At 40.3% G+C, this 24,076-nt stretch overlaps 2 protein-coding genes across 3 annotated transcripts in view; both read right to left on the bottom strand.

The window, feature by feature from the left end:
• The window catches only part of DNAJB14 (DnaJ heat shock protein family (Hsp40) member B14), a 47,419-nt gene extending 32,342 nt beyond the window's left edge, over positions 1–15,077 (bottom strand). The window contains exon 1 of one of the 2 annotated variants that reach the window (XM_025921924.2): positions 14,638–15,077. In XM_025921924.2, coding sequence (XP_025777709.1) covers positions 14,638–14,741 — 104 coding nt within the window. In that variant the 5' untranslated portion in view covers positions 14,742–15,077. The remainder of the gene's footprint in view (positions 1–14,637) is intronic. The other variant, XM_025921923.2, reaches the window with a different exon arrangement.
• A 1,294-nt stretch (positions 15,078–16,371) lies between these two features.
• H2AZ1 (H2A.Z variant histone 1) lies at positions 16,372–18,631 on the bottom strand. The gene is made up of 5 exons (XM_086704512.1): positions 18,475–18,631; positions 17,963–18,040; positions 17,566–17,679; positions 17,085–17,214; positions 16,372–16,811 (listed from the first exon to the last, which is right to left on the bottom strand). The coding sequence occupies exons 1-5, from the start codon at positions 18,475–18,477 to the stop codon at positions 16,750–16,752; spliced, it is 387 nt and encodes a 128-aa protein (XP_086560638.1). The 5' UTR covers positions 18,478–18,631; the 3' UTR covers positions 16,372–16,749.
• Between the last annotated feature and the right edge of the window lie 5,445 nt (positions 18,632–24,076).

The raw sequence follows: 24,076 nt of genomic DNA, 5'->3' as shown, positions 1-24,076 counted from the left end.
CAACTCATGTATCAAAGAATTAATCATAATAGAAATGAAAAAATAGAATTGAACAAAAATGAACATACTACTTATCAGAACATGTGGGTTAACAAATGGAGTTGGGACAACTGAATGTCCACATGCAAAAAAATGAATTTGGATCCCTTTGTCACACCATATACAAAAATTAGCTTAAAATAGATCACATACCTAACTGTAAGGGCTAAAACTATAGAACTGTCAGAAGAAAATATAGGAGTATGTCTTTATGACCTTGATTCAGGCAAAACATTTTTAGATAAAAGTACATGTGACAAAAGGAAAACAAGAGAAAACAGACTTCATCAAAATTAAAAACTCTATCCCTTCAAATAATATTATCAATAAAGTAAAAAGATAATCCACAGAAAGGGAGAACCTATTTATGAAATCATGCAAAATCATGCGTTCTACAAAAGACGTATACCCAAGAGAAATAAAAACATACATCTACACAAAAACTGGCTCACAAATGTTCATAACAGCATTGTTCATAATGGAAAAATATTGGAAATAATCCAGATGTTCATTAATTGATGAATGGATAAATAAAATGCGATACATCAATATAATGGAATATTATTCAGCAATAAAAAGAAATGAAGTACTGATATATGCTACAACATAGATGAAAGTGAAAGAAGCCAGTCACAAATATTGTATGATTTTATTTATATGAAATGTATAGAATAGGCAAATGTATAGAGATAGAAAGTAGATTAGTCATTGCCAAGGGCTAGTGGGGAGAAAAGGGTGGAATCAGGGAGAAATGAGGACTGACTGGGGTGCCTGGGAGGCTCAGTTAAGCGTACAACTTCAGCTCAGGTCATGATCTCATAGTCTGTGAGTTCAAGTCCCGCGTCAGGCTCTGTGCTGACAGCTAAGGGCCTGGAGCCCGCTTCTGATTCTGTGTCTCCCTCTCTCTCTGCCCCTCCCCCGCTCATGCTCTGTCTCTCTCACTCTCAAAAATGAATAAATGTTAAAAAAAAAAATTAAAAAAAAAAAGAAATGAGGACTGACTACTAATGAGTACAGGGTTTCTTTTCGTGGTGAAAAATTGTTCTAAAATTGTTTGCTGTAATGGCTGCACAATTATAAATGTACTAAAACCCACTGAATGGTATACCTTATTTTTTTTAATAACACGTTTTTAAAATTTATTTATTTTGAAAGGAGAGAAAGAGAAAGAGAGCATGGGAGGGACAGAGACAGAGGGAGAGAGAGAATCCCAAGCAGGCTCCGCACTGTCAGAGCAGACCCTGACACAGGGCTCGAACCCATGAACCATGAGATCATGACCTGAGCTGAAACCAAGAGTCAGACACTTAACTGAGCCACCCAGGAGCCCTGAAATGGTATACTTTAAATGAATTAATTGTAGGATATGTGAATTATATCTCAATAAAGCTGTCTTATTTATATACATATATATAAATTTATATAAAATTATATATATATATATTTAAAGATTCCATCAGTGTTGGCAAGTTGCAAACATATAGTTGTTTTATGTTTTATTTTATTCATATATATATATACACACACACATATATATTTATATATCTATGTAGATAGAAAGATAGATTTTTTTTAAGAAGAAATAGAGTGTGAGTGGGGTGACAGGCAGAGAGAGAGAAGACACAGAATCCGAAACGGGCTCCAGGCTCTGAGCTATGAGCACAGAGACCAACATGGGGCTCGAACTCACAAACTGGGAGATCATGACCTGAGCTGAAGTCAGACACTTAACCGACTGAGCCACCCAGGCGCCCCTATTTATATTTTTTATATATGAGTACTTCTTTCAACGTATCTTTTCCCTAGTTAATGCATTCAAGAGTAAATACATAAGAAATTCAGTTTTTATAATATCTAGCTTTAGACAATACAAAAAAGTTCTTAGACACCAACCTATTAGTTACTAACAAGATAAGTGTAACACATGTTATATAGTTAATTGTTAACTATAGTTTAGTTTGTATTTAATGCATTATAATGTTAACACTGAGTGCAGAAGCCAGCATGGTCTAGAGATTAGGGGTTCACAACTTTTAAATGTGAAAAATTTTGTGAGAATTCTGGGAAGAAGGATGTGACAGCAGCTAAAAATTTTAAATCTCTGCCAATTCCCTCATAAAGTCTGAGCAATTAGATAGCAAAATCAAAACCTCATACACAAAATCCCCAAATACCAGAAGGGAGGGACAATCCACCAACAGCTACAAGATCTATGTGGGTTTTGCCATTGGTGTTAACAGGACATTTGCTAGTCCACAGAACAAAAGAACTCCAAAATAACCTGCAGGGACTTTCTATATTATAACACATAAGACAAAACTGAGAAAAGCATGTAAAAAGAATGAGTTTTGCTCACTATAGTAACATATGAGTGACAGGACCAACACTAAACTCCTACAGGCATATGGGGCGCCTTTCATTTATGGTTTTAGATTTTTTTTATCAGAAACGTTTTCTCTAATTATTGTTTTATTGGTTTTATTCCCTTGCTTTATTTTTCTTTTTCTCAGGACTCCTATTATGTTTGTTGGATGTCCTTTAACTGTTTTCAGTATTTGCCATTTTTTCTATTTTTTTTAATTTAAAATTTTTCCTCCTTTTAATACTCTCTTTTGCTTACACAACATTAACTGTAGTTTATTAATTTTTCTTCTAGTCTTCTTTTTTGAATTGATTTTTTTCTTTTCATTCTTATTCTTCCCTGAGTTTTATCATCTAAGCTCTGAATGAATAATTTTGGCAGTTCTAATTCTAATTTATGGTGTACTTTCGTATTGTTTTTAACTTTTTAGTCTTTTCAGCTTGTTTTGAAGTACTGGTGTATAGTGTTTACCTGTTTTGTTGGCAAGTCTTTGTGATGTATTTTCTTTGTCTTTAGAGATTTATTTTATACCTGTTTGCTTTTTTTTCTCACAATAAATTTGTATCAAGTTTCAGTCCTATCATTTTTTTATACTCATTTTTTAAAGTCATTTTTATGTTAGGGTAGTTAGCTTTTCTAAATACACAGAGATCCTTCTCCAGTTTTTGGGTAATGTTTGAAAATATGGCTCCTTGCTATATAAGATCTCTTCACTCCTTTCTCTTTCCCCTCTTTATCTGGAATTACTCATTTTTTCTATTGCCCCTGCTCTCTTCAGTTGGGTCCTGTTCCCATCAGGTTCTCAGTATGGCTTTGTTCTGGACGAGATTTTTCACTGACTAGTTTTGAGAGTTTGCAGTGACTGGAGTTTCTATGCCTGTAAGAGCTTATCTTACTTTATTTTTTAATGTTTATTTATTTATTTTGAGAGACAGAGAGCAAGCGTGAGCGGGGGAGAGCGAGGGGAGGAGAGAGAATCCTAAGCAGGCTCTGTGCTGTCAGCAACAGAGCCCAACGCAAGGCTCAGTCCCACGAACTGTGATATTATGACCTGAGCCAGCATCCAGGGTTGGATACTTAACTGACTGAAAGGGCAAATCACATATTCAAGAATATGTGACCCAAAATAACCAACACCCAAATATATTCTAGTAAAATCAACTGAACAGCTTTCTTACTTGAAAAAACAAATTATTGGTCTTCTCTTCCCTTCCCTTCTCTACCATTTGGCAGCTGAAGCCGGGACAAAGGAAGTTTATTGGAATCAAGAAGCAAGTATAGCCAAAAACATGGCTGAGATTGATAGGGCCTGCCCCAAAGGGGTTAAGGAGGCAACTCATTAAATATAGGGGAAAATGAACAAATAAGTATACTGAAGATAACAGGAGCCACATTTCTCACTGTCAGAGAATGGAATTACAAATATAGAAATGGAGAAGGCTAAAATGAACTCTGGTGGACAGCAAAGGCAGGCTTGGGAGTCTTAAACAAATATCAAAATTAATAAAGGTTAAATTACTATAAGTGTGCATATGCCCACATACAAACACATATAACACAGAGATTTACATGCACGTACATATATTCATACAAACATGTATTTCCTACCTCTGTCTACTGAGAGGATCTAAAAGCAATGACACCTTTGTAGCAAGGAGCCTATCTAGTGTGTATATCTTAGTTTCCAAGTACCATTGTCCACTAAAAATAATTAGAGCTCCTTGGAGAAATAGCTGATTCCCAGGGCAATAAAATAAAAAATGAGCCTGAAAATTTTTTTGTGCCAGAAAGTAAGGAAGCTCAAGGAATGATGAAGACATGTCAAAAAGACACAGGAGTCAGCTTGAAGGGGTTCCTTCTGCCGAAATTAAAAATGATAGTAATGGATTAAATAAGAAACCATGAATCCAAACTAATAAGTAAAATTGATGTCAACTAATAAATTATAGAAAGAATGACAGAATTAGAAAACTACCATTTGACAACCATAAGACACTAAGGAAACACTCATCAATGGATGCTGAAAGGAGTTGGTGAGAGTTTGCTGGGGGACAGGACATTTACACAGTTTCAAAGTATTTTCCTATAAAATATTTACTAATTACAAAGGGGAAAAGAAAGAGAAGTTTCAAATAGAGAAACCTGACAATCACCAACTCAAACAAGCGATCAAAATTAGCATTAACCAGGGGCATTTGGGTAGCTCAGTCATTAATTTGATGATTATTCTGTGGTTATGTAAGAGTGTTCTTGCCTTAGAAAATATACATTGAATTATTGAGGAGTAACAGGGCATCATGTCCACAACTTATTTTTAATTGGTTCAGGAAAAAATACAGTCGGAACAAATTGTGCCTATATGCGTGGGGAGGGGGGAGATAGCTGGGAACAAAGGAAGGGCATGATAAAGCAAACGTAGTAAGTTTTATCAAATAGGAAGCCTGAGTGAAATACACAAGGGAAGTCTATAATACTCTTGTGACTTTTCTAGAAATTTTTAATTATTTCAAAATTAAAAAAAAAAAAAACTTAAAATGGGGAGTATATTGAAAACAATTTACCTGTCTTCAATAATTGTATTAGTGGAGTAGTGTTGGTAATGCTATTCTGAAACTATTATATATATGATGTAGCCGAAAGCAAAAAAATAATCGTTTGCCATGGCCTTGAAAACAAGTTATTACCATTGTGGAAGAAAAGAGATAGAAATACAAGGAAGGAAGGAAGGAAGGAAGGAAGGAAGGAAGGAAGGAAGGAAGGAAGGAAGGAAGGAAGGAAGGAAGGAAGGAAGAAGGGGGGGAGGGAGGGAGGAAGAAAGAAAGAGAAAGAAATAAAGAAAGAAAGAGATAAAGAAAGAAATACAGTCTAGAGAAGTTTAACATGCCAAAGTGCTTAATTTGAATGACAAGTAACAGCATAAACTCATAAGCTGTTTTAGTTTAAAAAAAAAGTTACGATCTCACGGTCCGTGAGTTCGAGCCCCGCGTCAGGCTCTGGGCTGATGGCTCAGAGCCTGGAGCCTGCTTCGGATTCTGTGTCTCCCTCTCTCTCTGACCCTCCCCCGTTCATGCTCTGTCTCTCTCTGTCTCAAAAATAAATAAACGTTAAAAAAATTAAAAAAAATAAAATTAAATTTAAAAATAAAAAAAAGTTATTTCCTAGTCTGTACACTGAAATGGCCCAGAAACACTGAACAATCTAGTAGCTACAGCATCCTTAGTGCCAGATTGTAATGTTGAAACACCATTTTCCACTAAAAGAAACAAGGGCTTTTGGAGATATAACTGATTCCAGATCTATTACAAAAAAGTATAAGAAGAGACTGAAACATTGTTATACCAAACGGCATAAAAACTATTAAAGACTATTGGGAATCTATACTCAGGAGCTAATCTAAAGGGGCTCCCTGGGGCGCCTGGGTGGCGCAGTCGGTTAAGCGTCCGACATCAGCCAGGTCACGATCTCGCGGTCCGTGAGTTCGAGCCCCGCGTCGGGCTCTGGGCTGATGGCTCAGAGCCTGGAGCCTGTTTCCGATTCTGTGTCTCCCTCTCTCTGCCCCTCCCCCGTTCATGCTCTGTCTCTCTCTGTCCCAAAAATAAATAAACGTTGAAAAAAAAAAAAAATTTAAAGGGGCTCCCTACTGGCCAAAGACCTAAGAAATACAGCTGACCCTTGAACAACCCAGCAGTTAGGGGCACCAATCCACATGCAAGTAAAAATACCTGCATAGGGGCGCCTGAGTGGCTCAGTCAGTTAAGCATCTGACTCTTGATTTCAGCTCGGGCCATGACCTCACGATTTTTAGGTTGGGTTTGTAAGTTTGAACCCCAAGTCCGGGCCCTGCACTGACAGCGTGGAGCCTGCTTGGGATTCTCTCTCTCTGCCCCTCTACCACTTGCACTCGTGCTCTCTCTCTCTTTCTCAAAATAAATAAATAAACTTAACAAAAAAACAAAAACAAAACCCTGTGTAACTTTGACTCTCTGAAAACCTGACTACTAATACCCTACTATTGGTTGCAAGGAAGCCTCACCGACAACATAAATAATTAAGTAATATATATGTTGTATGTACTATATACTTTATTCTTACAAAAAAAAAAAAGCCAGAGAAAAAAACATTACTAAGAAAATTAAGGAAGAGAAAATACATTTACAGTACTATCCTATATTTATTGAAAAAAAATCTGATTAATGGGTCCACACAGTTCAAACCCATGTTGTTCCAGGGTCAACTGTGCCAATTAGCTGCTTTTGGAGAAAACAAAGGGAACCAACTCCTTTTCTTGAAAACTAGTAAAAGCAATCAAGCACTTATCTGGTCTTTCCTGTATGAACTACACTACTGTGTAACCGTAAGACAGGTAAGGGGAAATATCTCTTTATAGACATAGTTGAGCTAATAAATTAAGAAATTATTATTTTTTTTTTTTAATTTTTTTTTAAACGTTTTTAATTTTATTTTTGGGACAGAGAGAGACAGAGCATGAACGGGGGAGGGGCAGAGAGAGAGGGAGACACAGAATCGGAAACAGGCTCCAGGCTCCGAGCCATCAGCCCAGAGCCTGACGCGGGGCTCGAACTCACGGAGCGCGAGATCGTGACCTGGCTGAAGTCGGACGCTTAACCGACTGCGCCACCCAGGCGCCCCAAGAAATTATTTTTTAAAACTTGTGGAGCCAGATATGAAAATGATTTTATGTGTTTAGTATTTACAGGTGGACACAAAGTCCCTATGCATGCAAGTTAGACGTTATCTGCACATTCCCTTTCCTTCTTAGCACAAAAAAACTCTTCCAGTGTGTTTCTGGACACCTTCCATGTTAATAGATGCTGAGTATTGCTAAAGCAGGATCACACCACTGTTTTTTATTTTCAACAGTTTTATGATACTGAAAATTTTTCTACGATGTCATGCATAGGGGCTCTGCTTAACAATGGCTACATGGGTAAATGCACTCACACCCAACATCCTTTGACTCCAAAGAGTGAAAATTTGGACAAGTTCCATTACCTCTGGGTCTCAATATCCACTTTTGGCATCTTAAAAATGGAATCAGTAAGGTTTTCTGTATTAATAATCTCTGGAACCAATGCCAGAGAAGGTAATATGATTCAGTTCAAATACTGTCAGAATTTAGAACATATCTGATTTTTCTTAGCTATCACATGAGATTTCATCTTCAATAATGTGCAATTAGTTGGGCAGATACAGTACTCATACACCAGACTACATTCACTTTTGTTTTCAAAACTATACAACATCATTTTATGCCTTCACTTTCCACACCTATTGCTTTGCTTTTGGGGTTTTGATGGAACCTGCATGTTTTTAAAAGTTTTTTTAATGTTTATTTTTGAGAGAGAGACAGAGTTTGAGAGGAGGAGGGACAGAGAGAGAGGGAGACACAGAATTCGAAGCAGGCTCCAGGCTCCAAGCTATCAGCACAGAGCCTGACACAGGGCTTGAACTCATGAACTGGGAGATCATGACCTGAGCTGAAGTCGGATGCTTAATCAACTGAGTCACCCAGGTGCCCCTGATGGAATCTGCATTTAATTTAAGTATACTTCATATTAAAGACAAGTAAAAAAGTAAATAAACAATATTAAAAATGTTTACATAAATAATCCAAAATTGAAGAACCAAGATATGTTTGTGTTTCATAAGTTTCTACTGCACACCTGTTATGTAGTGTCCATAATTAGCTAAATCTAAAAATAAAAATACATAATTTGAAAAACAAATGGATGTTTTCCCTCCTCTTCACAAACTAGAAACAGCTTTTGTGATTATAGAAGTAATGTTTCTCAGCTCATCAAAAAAGACATAACAAAGTAAAAATCACTTATAAACCCCACACAAAAAAAATCACTCAACCATTCTGATATATTTAACTCTAATTACTCTAGGTAACTGTCGAGTTTTTATACCTATTTAAACAAAATTAGAATAATCTACGTTTATAGCTTACCTTTATTTAATTTATAATACATCATGTTTTTCATTTTATTTTTTGCTACATATTTTTGAGACACAGAGAGCGCGAGCGAACGCAGGGGAGGGGCAAAGAGAGGGAGACACAGAATCTGAAGCAGGCCGCAGGCTCTGAGCTATCAGCACAGGGCCGGAGGCAGGGCTTGAACTCACAAACCTTGAGATCATGACCTGAGCCCAAGTTGGACGCTTAACAGACTGACAGGCATCCCTGTGTTTCATTTTATAGCAATAAATATTGGTTCACTTTTTTTTTTTTTTTTTTTTTTTTTTTTTAAGGTCTTACACAGGACTATTGCAATAGAAGAGTGATCAGGCTTAACTCCAAATTCAGCAGACTGCTGGGGATTTATGGCCAATAAGCAGGGTGAAGGGATCAGTGGGTGGAAAATTACTGAGGCATATTATCATTTTTAGTAGGTGCATAGTATATGAGAGCAATGTGATTTATTTAATCAATTCCCACTGATGAACATTTATACTCTTTCCAAATTTTGCTAGTGACAATTTTTATATATACATTTTTGCACACTTACCCAATTACTGAAAAGTTTCATTTGTGAATATATTAGCATGATAAGCCTTACAGCTATAAGATTTTTATTTACTTATTCAGCAAATCATCTTTACTGAAGGAAATAAAGTTAAATAAACAGGTTATCACTCCAGAAAATACCGGCTTATACATGCCAAAACAAACACTATCAGGTACTGAGGAGGTAAAAAAACTGAATAAATAAAGATTAAAATAGTTCCTGATGGCAAAGGACTTTTTAATCTAGGAAAAGGACAGCTATATACACAGCACAGCACAAGGAAAGAATGCAGCAACACGGGGAGAACCACATGTTAACTAAGCATGGAATGAATAACTGAATCTAAATGGAGAGTAATCTTAAAGCAATTATTTTGTACTCGAGGTCACTAAAAGTGACAGAAAAGAGATAAATAATATACTGTTGACTCCGAGGCAGTATCCAAATACTTTTGCCATAGTAATAATACATGACATTCTTACAGCACTTAATAACATACTATCCTTATAATAATCCTGTGAAAATTACAGATGAGATAACTAAGTTTCCACAAAGAAAAGGAGAATGACAGGAATTGAGCTGTTATTAGTACGGCAGATACTTTATATTTCATTCCTCTAGAATGGAAGCTCTAAGAGGACAAGGGCTTTTTGTCTTATTTTTCATGGTCTCCCCAGCTACAAAGAAGTGTGGACTCCGTAAGGATAAATGTATTCCCAACTTATAGATGATAAAGATAAGCAATTTGAATCAGTCTGCTAAAGGATACTGTAAGATCCTTTTTGTTAGGGGGGTGCCTGGGTGGCGCAGTCGGTTAAGTGTCCGACTTCAGCCAGGTCATGATCTCGCGGTCCGTGAGTTCGAGCCCCACATCAGGCTCTGGGCTGATGGCTCAGAGCCTGGAGCCTGTTTCCGATTCTGTGTCTCCCTCTCTCTCTGCCCCTCCCCCGTTCATGCTCTGTCTCTCTCTGTCCCAAAAATAAATAAACGTTGAAAAAAAAAAAATTTAAAAAAAAAAGATCCTTTTTGTTAGGATAAATGTATCCCCATTTTATAGATGAAGAAATTCAGGCTCTAAAAGATAGTCACATATGCAAGGTCACACAACTATTAAATTAAGGTTCAAAACCAAACCTAATATTCTTTCCTTAACTATACTGTCTGAAACAGTTGGCTATTAGCTGAAATTTGGAAATCATTTTATAACACTTAACTCAATGTTACTGAAATAATTGTTCTGAATGTATAATCTGTACTTGTCACTAAATTTTAATTAAGTCAGAAATAGAAAGAAAATGGAATTGCCTTAAAAGGAATAGGTTGGCTAATACTCCAGATGTGTAATGACAGTTTAAAAAGCTTTATTTTACTATTTTAAGTGATAAAAGAGGAACAGAACTTTGAATTTTTTATTAGATTTAAATTTTAAAATAACGTAGCAAAAAAAAGGAAAAATCTATACACAAAGCTCTCACATGAGGGAAAAACAGAGGACTATTTTAATTGTTATAGTGCCGAGAGATGTTGCAAATCACACATGAGCTATCCACTCATTAAAGCGGATACAGGATGGCCTTTTTTTGAAGTTGCAGGCCACCACTTGGTTCAAATTACTAAGAAATTCTTAAAAACAATCAAAATACTTTTCTCCAAATAAAACCCTCCTCAAACAAATCTATACTAAAAATTGCCCCCCAATTAGTATGAAACATTAAAGTTAATGCTAAGTAAATAGCAATGTAAAGCGTTAAAACAGTGAGATTGTATCCCTCTGTGCAAGTCCAAATATATCAATAATTCAACAAATATACAGCTTAAGAAACTAAAATGTAATTTACTTTTCTGCCTGCTGAAATTATTTTTCTAGAATATGTACATTTCCTATGTAGTAGTCATTACATATCAATCCTTTCGAACATAAATTAAATTCACAGTATGAAAATATTTGGATATTTATAAAATTCAATTCACTTAGAAGTCCACTGCAATAAATGATCCATAAAATAATATCCTCAATGAAAAACATAGAAAGCAATAATGTCCTAGATCCATTTGAAGATCAAGTTTTTCCTCAAGGAAAATTCTTGCCAATTTTTCAAAGTGTTTTATCAATCAGACTGCTCACCTGGCAAAAATAAAATGTAGAGAATAAAAATTCTGGAATTTACTTAGAATTTAGTCTTACATTTTCCCATTCACTGTATAAGAATAACAGAAGTCAAAATGCAATGTTTTCCTTTATCTATCTTAGTATGAAAACACATCCAGAGAAACCTGTAGTCAAAACTCTGAGTTATAAGAGTTTCACGGTAGTTGAGCAAAGGGAAATTCAGGGATAACACTTTAAAATTTCATTTTAACTGACAGCTTCAATTTCTTTCTACATTAAATATTTTCTCAGGACTTACACAAATGTTCTAGACCTTTCCCTCCCCTAAATTCTTAAATGATTCCAATAAACCTCTTCTGAGAACATTTTATGTAAAATATATTTTGCTAAGTATTTGTGCATAACTTTATTTCAGCTAATGCTCACATTGACCCTGTGATGAAATCTTCATTTCACATATAACTAAACAAGGCTTAGAGATGCTAAGTAACTTGTCCCAGGTTACAAAACTGTCAGAGGCAAAGTCTGCATCTGAACTAAGGTTTTCAGACTACACCACAACCGTAACCTATCACTTTACTTGGTAATCACATACTGTCTCTACAAGGCATTGTATCACTAATTTTCACCGTTATTTTTCTTAATTTTTTCTATATTCATGTTTTTGAGAGCAAAAATTGTGTTGTGCTTTGAGATCTTACAGTATCCTTTAGCAGACTGATTCAAATTGCTTATCTGATAGGGGCTCCTGGCTGGCTCAGTTGGTAGATTATGCAACTCTTGATCTCAGGCTTGTGAGCTCAAGTCCCAAGTTGGGCAGAGAGCTTACTTAAAACAACAATGACAACAAACACTCAAAGAATAAAGTTTCTCAATGAAGCATTAAACAAATAACAAAAACCTCAAATTGGTTATACAAAAATGACAGGCTAAAAGTTTAAAACTTCTCAGAGCCTCACATTTGTTAAATAGAAATGATACTGAACCACCTGAGAGGTTACTGTCAAATGCTTTCCATGTGTATTAACTCTTTTAATCCTCACAACAGCCCTATGAAATTGGTACATTATTGTCCCATTTTGCAGATGAAAATGCCAAAGGCTGGCGAGGTTATCCTACTTGCCCAAGATTAACGTTACAAACTAGTAGGTGGAGGAGATGGGCTTTCAAATGCCAAGGTATTGTCTTAAGGGTTACTTGCTTAATGTCAAAACTGTCCCTCTAGGACTAGATAATGACTAAAATGAAATCATGTATCCATACGGTATGCAAAAATTTTAACTCTGGAAAATGATTTCTTGGATACAACACCAAAAGCACAGGCGATAAAAGCAAAAATAGACAAACGAGACTACATCAAACTTAACTTCTGTGCATCAAAGGACACAATAAGATTTCCTACTAGAATGGGAGAAAAAAGTGTGTGAATCATACATCTGATAAGAGGTTAACATCCAGAATATATAAGGAACTCCTACAACTCAACAACAAAACAAATAACCCAATTAAAAAACGGGCAAAGGACTTGAATAGACATTTATCCAAGATGATATAAACAAGCCAACAAACATAAAAACATGCTCAACATCACTAATCATTAAAGAAATGCAAATCAAAACCACAATGAGATATCACCTCACACTTTTTAACATGGCTAACATTGAAAACAAACAGAAAATAAATTTTGGTGATGATGTAGAAAAACTGGAACTCTTGCTCACTGCTGGTGGGAATGTAAAATGGTGCAACTGCTACGGAAAACAATACAGTAATTCTTCAAAAAATTAAAAACAGAATTGCCAATATGATCAAGCAATCCCATTTCTGGGTGTATATCGGAAAGAAATGAAAACGAGAAAAACTTGAAGAGAGATACTTCCCCCCATATGTTCACAGCAGCATTATTCACAACACCAAGATATAAAAACACCCTAAATGTCTATTGGCGGATGAATGGATAATGAAAATGTGGGGTGTGTGTGTGTGTGTGTGGGTGTGGGTGTGTGTGTGTGTGAATGAAATATTATACAACCTTAAAAAAGGAAATCACATCACGTGCTACAACATGTATTCAAAGGACATTATGCTAAGGGAAATAAGGCAGTCAAAAAAGACGAATACTGTATGATTTCACTTATATAAGGTACCTAAAGTAGTCAAGTTTTAAAAATAAAGAATGGTGTTGTGACGGGCTGGCAGGCAGAGCAAATGGGGAGTTGTTTTCATTGGCACATAATTTTAGTTCTGTAAGATGAAAAACTTCTGGAGATCTGTTACACAGCAGTATGAAAATGGTTAATACTACTGAACTGTATACTCAAAAATGGTTAAGTACTTACTTTTATTATGTATTTTTGCCACACTTAAAAAAATATTAATTCCTTTTTCTTTCACTTCCTTTTCCTGTCCTCCCTGGTGCAGTATTCAACAGGAATGTAAAGAAAATGAGGAAAGCAAAGAATACAAAGGCTTCAACAATGTAAAAAAATTGAGAAGACAATAAAACAGCCTCGAGTTCGAACTTATCGATAATTTTTTAACCTGGAAATACCTTGGACCTCGAGTGAAACAGTATCCTATTGGCAAGAAAATAGAGCAGAGTATTTAAAGGATTTTTGCAGCTGGAAAGCTCAAGTACTATTATGACTTTGCTACTAATTACTCTGTGACCTTGGTTAAAATTCATTCATTCATTCATTCATCAAAAAATCTGTTTACACATGGGTAAACCTGGTCAAATGAATTTCACCTCTACATAGTATTGAGAAGTAAATGAAACAATTCATATAAAACACTAGGCACAAGTCCTGGCACTTTGTAAGTGCTCAATAAATGCTGGCTATTGTTAATACTTTAAAGCCTGCAGAGCAGGACATGAACAGAGCGAATTCAACTAAAGTCAGTCCAGTACGCTATTCCTTAGTGATTTGCCTCATTTATCGAGAATTATGGTGTTACCAAACCAGATACTATTTAGGAAAACATTGCTGACTATGATTCTTGCCAAATTTGTGCTCCTCTCTTCTAAAGAAACTCTCGACTAGGGAAAAGCAATGTCATCTCAGGTATTCGAAATGTTTGCTTTGGAAACCGTGTTCTACCCCAGAGGTGGTGGAACCGAGACCTGTACGTTAGCCACTAGAATTCCCCATTCCTCACCTCATTAGGGGCCTAGGCCTTATCTGGGGGTGAGGATGCATTGGCAGGGGGGGCCACACAACCAAACATCCATATATAACGCCCGACTCAGGTAAGACGGACAAATCTCCTAGGAGAATGAAGCTAGTCTTTACAAAACGGACCGGGGTACCGGCAACACTCGCCAGTCAGCTGAGAGCCGGCATCTCGAAGGCAAGCTGGTGCAGAGGGAATCTCCGGGAGCCCATCCCAGGCCCGGCCCGGCCCGGCCCGGCCCGGGACAGTCGGGGCAGGGGCGGGGGTGTGTCGGGATGCTCCCCCCGGGGGCCTTGAGGCGGGATCTGGCAGGCCGGGGGCCCCCCGCCGGTTCCCGGAGGGGCGATGGTGGGGGCGGGGGCGGGCTACACGGCGGCCTGGGGACCCGGCAGGTAGGGAAGGGACACCGAGGGCCTCACCGCGGGCCGAGGGCAGTGGGTAGAGCTTCTCCGCCTTCTGCAGGAAGCGCTGGGCCTTCTCGCGGTTGCCGGCGTTCAGGGCCTCCCGGGCGATCTCGACACATTTCTCCGCCTCATCCCGGTTCCCCTCCATGGCTTGCGCTTTCTTCCGTTTCCTCCGGCGGCGCAGCTACGGAGGACGGAAGCCGCGGCCGCGATGGAGGCGAGCCGGCCCGGGGTGGGGGCGTGCGGTGGCGAGCGGGGAGGAGAGCAGAGGACCGTGGCGGCGGCCCCGGCGGACTGGCGGGCTCTCGGCTCCGCCTCCTCACGGCGGCCTCCCCGCCCCCCGCGGGCCGCTACAACGCGAGTCGCATCCCTCCGGGCCCCCGGACCGAGCTCCCGGGCCTGGACGTCGGTGCGGACTCGCCTGTCCGTGCGCTGCGCCGGCAGGCTCGGAGCCGACCAACTTCGGGGTTGGGAGGGGAGGCGGGCGATACCAGCCCCGCGGCCCGCCGGGGGACTGCGCCGAGGTAGGGGACCCGGCCACCCGCCTCGACAGCGCCGTGCCCCCTGACCTCCCAGGGCGGCCAGCGCAGGCAGGAACCGCCTTCCAGGCGGCCGGGGCAACGGAAGGGTCTGGGGATGCTCCCTACAGGAAAATTCCCAGGGATCGAAGGGCTCGCCTCTGGGCCCCCTTAAGCCTTGGGAGGTTTCGGTCAGGTGAGTACCGGCGCTGTCAGTCCCTATGCAGCGCTTCCGGTACAGGTGTTTAGAAGCGCATCAGAGCCTCGGTTGGTCCTAACCACGGGTTGTTTTATTTCAGCTACACACCATTTTTCTGACCCATATTCCATTAAATTGTCTCTCAGTACATCCAGAAGGTGTGGACACTTTGTACTTTTTGCAAATTTTTCTCGTGAAAAGCCCAAATCCTCATCCTTTATGACCCAAACAAGGCGGGAGCCACCTTTTTAATGTGTTACCATCAGAGAAATAAACTACTTGTTGGGTTTTCTCCCCTCTCCCATTTTCAGGACATTTCCTCGTGAAATGCTGAACCATGTCACGTTGGTCTCTTTGAAGGGGGAAAAGGGACCACTTACTTATTGCTTGGTAATGTCCTCCAAATAAGAAAAAAAAAAAAAAAAATTTAGGGACTGCTCACAAAGCAAGTATCAAAATGAGCCATTCAACTCAACCAAAATAATACTCAAGTTATTGTTTGCATGCAAATAAACACCTAACTCAGGACTTACAAAGAAATACTTCTTAAGAATGGGAATAGCATGGCCTCCCAAAGGGTTAACTACTGAAAATTTAATTCAAGTAGACTTCAAAACACTGTAGCATAAGAAAACACGTTTCAAAGTCTAAACTGAAAGTTCGCTCTGTGGAGGTAGCTGTAACACAGGACTTCCTCCTTTACCTGCCCTCTCCTTCCCCATATCCACCACAGCAAGAGCCCACCAGGGAAATGACATCACATAAAGCAGGCACAGCCAATCTGAGCTGGGACAGTCAAGCTTAGCCTAAGCAGCAGCAACTTGGCCCATTCCAGCTTCTGGCTTTTTAAAAAATTTTAATAGCTCATTACGTAACATTAAAAAAATTATACTTGGGTCTTCTGACTTGGTTGATCTACAAGTTCAATTTCAAGAAAAGAAATATGCTTAGGTTACTGTTGTATGAGATACCTACTCAAAAAAAAAAAAAAAAAAGAATTCCTATTGCAATCAAGCAAATTTAAAACACAACTAGTTTGGGATATGACCTTTATTGAGCTTATCCACTGGAGTGGAAATAATGTCTGTACAAAACCAAATGTTTGTTACTATAACTTCTGCATCACAATTAAAATCCAAACAGTTTTTTAAAAACAGTCAACTCAATCAAAACCCACTACTTCAGAATCAATAGCTTCTTTGAAGCCACAGTAACACTTAAATATGGTTAAGACTCGAATGCAGAAATTTGGTTGGTTGGAAAGCTAATTAAACTTCCAACTTGCTCAAATAGAATTACAAAAAGGCAAAATTGTGTTTTTCACAGAGATACAGTCCACTGGAATCACCAACACTGGACAGCTGTTAAGAGTATTTAGAGTCCTGAGATAATAAGGAATCCAGGCATCCTTTAAACAGTCTTCTGTTGTCCTTTCTTCCCAATCAGAGATTTGTGGATGTGTGGAATGACACCTAGGAAAGGGACAGGGATTAATTCCACTTTTTAATATACACATTTTAAAAACCACACCATACTTCAAAACAAGACAGTCTGACATTTAACTTGGAAGGTGTCTTTACATGTACAGCTCAAGTATGTAAAAACTCATTCAGTTATATACATAAACCAAATTTCATGATGCAACCACACTGAAGATCAGTGAAAATAGTACTTCTGGACTAGAAATTACTACTAAGAACTGAAGAATGTTTTCTCCAAAGGAATAAAATTTAGTATTTACATACCACCACCAGCAATTGTAGCCTTGATGAGAGAATCCAATTCCTCATCTCCACGAATAGCAAGTTGCAAGTGACGAGGAGTAATACGCTTTACCTTCAAGTCTTTTGATGCATTTCCTGCCAATTCAAGTACCTACAAGGGAGATTCTAATCAATCTCCTTCCAACTTTCCTTAAAGACCAATGCCCAAGGGGTAGAATCGAATCTTCACGGAGATACATCTACCAAATGTCGCCTTCCTCCACTACCTACCTGAATGGCAACACTTGAAAAGGGGGCACGCAATTTTATTTCCAAGAGCAGCAAACTCAACCAAGCTCAGTAGGATCTCGTAATGAACACCAGCCCCCTCTAGCGTTCTCAGAAGCTTCTTGCCGCGTTTAGAGCCTGGGAGTTTTTCTTGCATCACTTTCCTCCTTCCCTCTCGTCGCCACCCCCAACCCCCCCAAACCTTTTCCAGATTATAAAGCGTACACCCATTTACCTCTGCGGTGAGGTACTCCAGGATGGCTGCGCTGTACACAGCGGCAGTCGCGCCCACACGTCCATGACTGGTCGTCCTAGATTTCAGGTGTCGATGAATACGGCCCACCGGGAACTTAATTTTAAGCACACAAACATAAATGCACAAAGATGTTAGCGTCCAAGATGGTAATATTACACGCGCGCCAAAGCAAGGGGTATGGACGCTGGTGCAGCAACGCGCCCCAGCATCGACACACGTGATCGCCCCCCCTTCGATATTTATCGTATCGGCAAACCAAGTCGCGACACCGCATCACCCACGCAAAGACGAAACGCCCGTCTAGACCGAAGATAAACAAGAAAAGAGGAGTAAAGAAAAACACCACGGCTCCCGGACTGCACGAACCACCACTGACCTGCAAGCCGGCTCTCTGCGAGCGGGAAACCGCCTTTGTCTTGGCCTTTCCGGAGTCCTTCCCAGCCTTACCGCCAGCCTGCGGCGCGCACACGCCCGCGAGCGAAGAAGGAACGGGGAATATAGGATTACCAGGGCGGCGTGCCCCTCCCCCACCGCGGCGCGGCCCAGGCGCGAGCGCGGCCCCGTGCCCAGCCGGGGTCTCCGGCCAGCCGCGCGCTGCAAGGGCGACCCCGCCCGCCCGCCCCCCGCTGCGCGCCCGCCGCGGCCGCGCGCCTCCGTCCGCCCGCCGGCCCCCAGCGGCGCTGCGCGCGCCACCCAACCGTCGCCGCCCGCCGCGAGATCGGAGGCTGCTCCGCTCGCCGCCGACAAAACACCTCCCCCCCGCTCTTCCAAATCCTGTCTCCGCGCGTTCCCAACCGTCGCCACTTCACCCCCATCTCCCGTGTGTAACGGGTTTTTCTCCCATCGGCAAAAACCCGCGGAGTCTGCGAGCGCTTCCGCGAAGTTTACCATTTCGAATTCTGCTGAAGCTCAAACAAGCAAGGCAGAGAAAAGACTAGTCAGATAGCCAGCGAGATCCCACCGCCTACTCCTTCGTCGCACCGCGATTCAAACTGCGCTGTCTCCCGCCTTCCCCGCTCCCTTTATACTGCAGAATGTTCCCTCATCCGGGAACTCGGATTGCTCATCCCACCAATGGCTGCCACCCGCCCTCGGGACGCGTCCTTGAGGCCTCAGCCAATGAACAAACGAAGAATAGGGCGGAGGGGCGGGCACTTCGCAGCTCGAGTCGCTATTGGGGCGTGGGGAAGGAGGTGGGGGGAGGGCGGAGGGATGGGAACCGAGGAGAAGAAGGGCAAGGCGGCGGGAGGGAAGAAACAGAGCGAGCTACCCAGCGGGAGCGAGGAGACCCGCCGGCTGTGGTCACGTGTCTAGGAGGAGGAGCTGAGAGGCTCAGGGGAGGGGCGCGGGGGTAGCGCCCCCAGTCTCCCAACCTGATCTCGCAGGTTACGCGTTGTGGCCTCCGGGTCTAGCTCGCCCTCTTTTCCCCCTCCCTAACCGCCCTACCATCCGGACTGGAGCGCTTCGAAGGACGAGACCCGCCGGCCGCCTTTTTCCGGGGCCCGGGGCACCCTCTTCCCCACCCCCCTCTCCATCCCCAGCGTCTCCTCTGGTCTGACAGGTGGCGCGTACGCGTCGAGCGAGAGTAGCCCCCACTCCTCAGTGAACCAGAAGCTCAACAGACATTTCGCGTTTCTTCCCCCTGGGCAAATACCCTGCCTCCGACCGATCACGACCCGCTACTCCCACGTCATTTTTAGCTGTATCTCCCACGTTTTCTTTCCTCACCACTTTTGAAGCTCCCCCCCCCCCCCATTAGATACTTCCAGGGGAACAAACGGAGGAGCAAAGTCACCTCGGTGTCAACAAAAGACCTTTTGGTCTACGCACAGAGGGCTTGGAGTGAGGCCGTATTCTTTAATCGAATCATAAGCCACATTTTTCTGGATACTACACATCAATGGGTTGTACCTATAGCCTGGAATCTGAAGTTGATTTAGTGAAACCTGAAAGCCATTATGTGTCAACTTTTCTATACAAAACATTTTGCTACATGACAAATGTTCGATAAATGTCAGTGGGGTAACTTCTAACATGATTCACAGACAGTTACAGATGGTCCGTGTAATCAATTGCAAATGGTGGGCTTAAAAAATTGTCCTGTACACAGAGTACTATCGTAATGCCAGCTACTTAGTCTTCCAACTAATAGATTAATAACACCTGTGTACATCTCCAGATACTCGTAGTGATCTAAATCTTTCATATTTACAGTTATTACACTTTAACAGTATTTCCGACGTGAAGAAATTGTAAACTCTGTATTCTTACGTACTTTAGATTGGGTTTCAGTTTGAAAGATTTTATCAAATTAGAGGACTTGTCTAATTTCTGAGAGATATATTCTAGAGAAGAGGTTCTCAATTTTGATACTAAGGTATTCCTCCCCCTTGGAACTGAGGAATTGTTAATGATGTCATCAATAGCAAGAGTTAATTAGTTCCCCAACTGCACTGATATAATGATAATAAAAAGCTATGAAACCTGATGTGATGGTTAACCTAGCCTCCATTGAGCCTTTCTGATACATAACTCACAAACTGACATTAGTACATTTTCTATTTTAGAGAATATGTTCTCTTTGTTATGAGGCTCAACTAAAGGAATTCACTGTTGCCTCACCATATAGAGTTTAATAGAATGAGCTCAGGAATAGGCAGAAATGAATTCTACTCTTCTTTCTCACTGTGTCATCTTAGTTACTCTTTGGAACTTCTGGTTCTTCTATGGAAAGGGTATAGTATTGGGACACCTGGGTGGCTCAGCCAGTTAAGCATCTGACTTTGGCTCAGGTCATGATCCCACGGTTTGTGAGTTTGAGCCCTATATTGGGCTCTCTGCTGTCAGCCCAGAGCTGGCTTCAGATCCCCTGTCCCCCTTTCTCTCCGCCCCTCCCCGCTCATTCTCTTTCTCTCTCAAAAATAAACATTTGAAAAAAAAAAACAGTTTAAAGAAATCTTTCACATAGTTGTTGAAAGATTAGAGAGGGTATGCAATGTACCTTCTAACGTGTGTTTGTCACACAGTAAGCACTCAATCATAACTGTGAGTTTATCTTATACATAGGAGATGAATCCCTGGATTCTACTCCTGAAAACATTATTGCACTATGTGTTAACTAACTTGGATGTACGTTTTTAAAAACTAATAAATTTTAAAAAATAACTATGAGATTATCTTCTACACTGGAAGCTGGGGAGGGCTGAAATAAAGTATCTTTGATTCCTAAATATTTTTTCCTGTCTAGTACATTGTCTTCCTTTGAAATGAAAGCAGCAAGCCTGAGGCCTGCCCAAGTAGACACAACCAAGTCATCCAACCTCCAAACTAAAATCCAAAATTAGTTTAATACATTCCATAATTTTCCTCTTCCTCTGGGTAACAGTATAATATCACTTTCCTCAGTTTCACAGCAGTTTTGTGATTGCCTACTCTTTTTGCTTCCCTGGAAAATGTGTGGTGCAAATATGTTAATATTCTTGGATTCTCTCTCCTATACTTGTGTTTATACCAATGCTCATATATAATATACATACCAGAGCAATATAATTCTTTTGTTCAATACCATATCTAATTAGCTATTTAAGTCCTCTTTTGTCATGAAAATCTAAGCTAACATGAAGTAGATGGTCCCAATATTATTGACTCTCTCCTTAATGGCCCTATCCTAACTCTGCCAAACTTTCTATGACCTGTTACTATCTCGTGTCAAACACTAGCATGTATGTTAACTACTGTTGTTGTTTTTCTTTTTATGGTGAAAATTTCAGAATCTCACATTTGGGAATCTTAAATTTCTCAAATACATCTTGCTTTAAACAATCCATTTTTTGTTCTTTTTTTTTAATGTTTATTTTATTTTTGAGAGAGAGAGAAAGAGAGAGAGAGAGCAAGTGGGGGAGGTGCAGAAAGTTTGAACAGAATCCAAAGCAGGTTCCAGGCTCTGAGCTGTCAGCACAGAGCTCGACGTGGGGCTCAGACTCACAGACTGCAAGATCATGACCTGAGCCAAACTTGGACACCCAACAGACTGAGCTACCCAGGCACCCCAGACACCTATTTTTTTTTTTTAAGTTTATTTATTTTGAGAGAGAGAATGAATGTGGGCAGGGAAGGCACAGAGAGGGAGAGAGAGAATCCCAAGCAGGCTCCTCCCTGTCAGCACTGAGCCCGACACCCGCTCAGTCTCACCAACCGTGAGATCATGAGCTAAGCCAAAATCAAGAGTCAGACACTTAACCACTTAATTGACAGAGCCACCCAGGCACCCTGTAAACACTTCTTTTTAAGCAAATACAAACAGACTTGCAAGTTATTTCAAAAGATATTAGTCTAGATAGATAATGGCAGAATTCTTCTCTTGAGGAAATCCACATGAGAATCCTGGGTCTCTACCAAGGGCATCCAGAAAAGAATGTGCCTTCAATGACTCTGAGTTCCAATGTCATATAATACAGCATAATGACCTAGAGTTAAGAAACGAGAACGAAAACAAAACAGATTGAGTCTGGATAGCCACTCATTTGTTATACAGCCTGAAGTAAGTTAAACTCTAAGCCACAGTTTCTTCATTTATTAAATAAAGATTCATAGGATCAGATAAACTAACCTCAAAGAACTATGAAAGGATTTCATGAAGTATAAAGAATATAAGAAGGAATGTATTAGTTGTGGAACAAAGGCTGTAATCCTCCCGAAATTCATCGTATAAGTATGATTACATTAAGAGAAACTTATGTGTTACAGCAATGATGAAACCAAGGCCATAGATTTAAATTCCCAGTTGTCCAGTTATGCACTTCCCATGACCACAGATTTCATACTCTTAATTCATAAATACAGGGCATAGGTTACAAAGAATGTCATCTGAATCTACTCTACCCCAATCCACTGCCATTTCAGAAAAAACAACTCAAAGGTCATGGGGCCCAATACATCTTCTAATACAGCCCTAAATTTGTTTTCCATGCCTAACAGTCCTCAGAATGTTTGAAAATTTGTTTTTTTATTTTTAAAATAAAATATTGAAGATCTTTTTTTTTTCTCATATCCTTTCATTATCTATTGTTGGTCTTTAAGATTTATTGGGTAGAGGAAGGGACTCTATGTTGTTGATCTTGTTTCCCAAATAAGATTTTGCCTATATTAGTATCTTATAACACCTATCCTTTCAGCTAAATTGTAAATACTGCACATCATAACACAGGATGCAAAATCCCTCCCTAATAAAGGAATAGAAGTGATATATTCTAGGTTGGTGCTGCCAGCCTGTTAGGTAAACTAGAACATAGTCATTAAGTTGTATTACGTGCCAGGCAACATGCCAATTGATAGCAGTTGGGAGACAGGATATGTAGGGCTTAGGTTCTTCCCTCGATCTAGCTGAAAGGATCAGACAAGGTAGAAAATTTAAACAATGCTCTAATCATTAGGACTGTGTTAATAAGGCTGTTACAAAATAAGTTCCTGATTGGCTGCCAAATCAACAGTTTCTCTAGTTTAAAGGACAGAGACAACTGCGGGCTGGAGTGTTTTTGAAGAGTTTGTTTCAATGGACGTGGGGAGAGTTTAACTAGACTGGCAGGCTCGTGTAAGGAAGCAGCAGTTAGTTAGAAGGTAGATGTGGAGGAGCTTCCTGGTCATATCCCTGTATCTATTTTCCCATCTTCTTGAGGAATAGAACTTCCAGTTTTTAGTGGGACATTTGCTCATCAGAGTATAAGTATATTTGGCCATAAAAAGAGTTTTCACTAAAGAGTATAAGCAGCAGTAGGAACAACATCCAGGAAGTTTGCTTAAAAAAGACAAGCCTTTTTCTTCTTCTTGCTGACTGGAATGAAAACTGCTGGGAAAGCCATTTTGGACCATGAATATAGGTCACACATGGAGGAATAATGAGATAGAAAAACCAAGTGACACTATGGAGTATCAAACCTGCCCTGGATCTCTCTGAACTTTTACATCTACTTTGTCTGAACCACTTTGGATTGTCTATCACTTGCAGCTGAACCTGATCTTAACCATTATGTCAACATCGCAAATCTTGGAGGAAGCTAGCAGACTTTACCCTGCAGAACTGAGAGACCAGTTAATACTTCTGAGAAGGGAAGAGCCTGGGTGGCTCAGTTAGTTAAATGTCCTCCTGATTCTGGTTCAAGTCACAATCGCACGGTTCATGAGGTAGAGCCCCTCATCAGACTCTGCAGTGACAGTGTGGAACCTACTTGAGATCCCTTCTCTCTTCTCTCTGACCCTCCCCTGCTTATGCTCGCGTTCTCTCTCTCTCTCAAAATAAATAAAATAAAAAATAAAAATGAATACTTCTGAAAAGGGGAAATACAGCGTTCACCGATTTTATGATACTAATCTGGCATGAGGTATAAAGCAAATCATAAAAGGGAAAATTTTGTTAGACGCCTGGCAAAGATTACGTATGTCACTTAAGTATAAAGCCTAAAACCAGCATCATACTGTAACCAAAAGAAGGATG

Source organism: Puma concolor, chromosome B1, assembly GCF_028749965.1.
Source record: "Puma concolor isolate L17-30 chromosome B1, mPumCon1.1.hap2, whole genome shotgun sequence".
In the NCBI taxonomy this organism is placed as follows: Eukaryota; Metazoa; Chordata; class Mammalia; order Carnivora; family Felidae; genus Puma; species Puma concolor.
This window is presented reverse-complemented; position numbering and strand designations above follow the sequence as displayed.

Excerpts from the sequence above, each read along its gene's own strand:
- H2AZ1 (XM_086704512.1), bottom strand. Across the intron at positions 17,680-17,962 it reads CGCAGAGAGCCGGCTTGCAG|TTCCCGGTGGGCCGTATTCA; the intron begins GTCAGTGGTGGT and ends CTTAAAATTAAG. Across the intron at positions 17,215-17,565 it reads TGGAGTACCTCACCGCAGAG|GTACTTGAATTGGCAGGAAA; the intron begins GTAAATGGGTGT and ends TCTCCCTTGTAG.